The 1,798-nt window shown below is 33.9% G+C and overlaps 1 protein-coding gene across 1 annotated transcript; it reads left to right on the top strand.

Moving 5' to 3' along the window:
- Nucleotides 1-336: 336 nt before the first annotated feature.
- LOC126728816 (uncharacterized) lies at nt 337-1,092 on the top strand. Its single transcript, XM_050434584.1, has one exon. The coding sequence runs from the start codon at nt 337-339 to the stop codon at nt 1,090-1,092; it is 756 nt and encodes a 251-aa protein (XP_050290541.1).
- The last annotated feature ends 706 nt before the right edge of the window (nt 1,093-1,798 follow it).

Genomic DNA, 1,798 nt, shown 5'->3' with positions numbered 1-1,798 from the left:
CTTAAAAGTGTGTTCCAAAGTAAAGAAAGGGTGAGACAAGCTGATATGGCTATTGCAAGGTTTCTGTATAACAATTGCATTTCTTTTAATGTAGTGAATTCAGTGTACTACCAAAGGATGATTAATGCCGTAGCTACTGTTGGTCCTGGTTACAAAGGTCCAGCTTATCATGCTATATAGGTCCTTTTGTTGAGAGATTAAAAGAAAGAGGTTCAGTTGTTGGTTAAGTCACAACGTAGGCATTAGGCAGAAGTTGGATGTACACTTATGGCTGATGGTTGGACAGATACTAGACATAGGTTATTGATTAATTTCCTTATTTATTGTCCTAGGGGAATGGTATTTGTAAAATCAGTTGATGCCTCAGATATTGTGAAGAGTATCAGAAACTTATTTAAATTGTTTGATGAAATAGTTACATGGGTTGGTCCAAAAAACATAGTTCACATGGTTACTGATAATGCTTCCAATTATGTATCTACTAGTAAATTGTTGTGTGAAAAGTATAAAACTATTAGTTGGTCTCCTTGTGCAGTACAATGCCTGAATCTTGTTTTGCAAGATATGAGAGACATGCCTCATGTGGAGAGACTCAAAAAACGTGCATCCAAAGTTATAGTTTTTATTTATAATCATGTGGCTTTGATTGCTTGGTTGAGGAAGAGACCTGATTGGATAGATATTGTACGTGTAGGAGCAACAAGATTTGCTACTACTTTCCTTTCATTTAGAAGCCTTCATGTGCATAAGCATGACTTGCAAGCCTTAGTGACTAGCAAGTTCTTTGTGGACAATAGATTGGCAAGAGAGTCAAAGGCAATAAAAGTAGTTTCTATCATTTTAGATAATTCTTTTTGGGATGATATTAATGTTCTTGTCAAGATTTCATCGCCACTCATTCGTTTGTTACGGATTGTTGATTCTGATCAAAGGCCTACAATAGGATATGTATATGAGGGCATGCATAGAGTACGGTTGGGAATCAAGAAAATCTTCCGAATGAAGAAGCACTTGTACAAGTTATACACCTCAATTATAAAAAAACGTTGGGACAAACATTTGCATAAAGATCTTCATGCTGCTGCATATTAGTTAAATCCCGCTTTTCAATATGATGAGGAGAATTTTTGTCGGAAACCAGCAGTACATATGGCTGTTTTGGACTACATTGGGACAAAATATGATGGTGACAAAGAAAAGGTAATTAAGGAAACTCAATATTTTCGAGACCGTATTGGGAGCTTTGATAGAGATCTTGCATTGTCAACAAGCACGACCGCTCATCCAGGTGAGAAGTAATTAGTTTATTTTAATATTATAAACAAATCTTAGTTTTTTTTGTTCATGTTGAAAGTTAGTTTTGTCACTATAGTTAGAATAATTGAAGTGATTATTCAATTGAAAGTTTGTTTGTTTATGTTGATTAATATTAGATTATGTTGTGTTATGAAAATCAGATGAATGGTGGAAGTTGTGGAGTGCTGATGCTCCAAACTTGTAAAAATTGGCAATTAGAATCCTTAGCCAAACTTCCGCCTCTTTTGGATATGAGTGTTGTTGGAGTTTATTTGACCAAATACATTCTAAGAGGAGAAATAGGTTGGAGCATCAAAGGCTAAATAATCTTGTGTTTGTTCATCATAACTTAAGATTGAGATATAGGTAACTAAATGCTATATCTTGTCATTATATTAATTTTTAAGATGTCATTTATATAATGTAATTGTTAGTTACTAATTATGTTCAAATTCCAATAATGAGCATGACATTTTATGATGCAGGCTTTACAACAAAAAGT

This window comes from Quercus robur, chromosome 5, assembly GCF_932294415.1.
Source record: "Quercus robur chromosome 5, dhQueRobu3.1, whole genome shotgun sequence".
NCBI lineage: Eukaryota > Viridiplantae > Streptophyta > Magnoliopsida > Fagales > Fagaceae > Quercus > Quercus robur.
The sequence above is the reverse complement of the archived record's forward strand: the minus strand, read 5'-3'. Positions and strand labels throughout refer to the sequence as shown.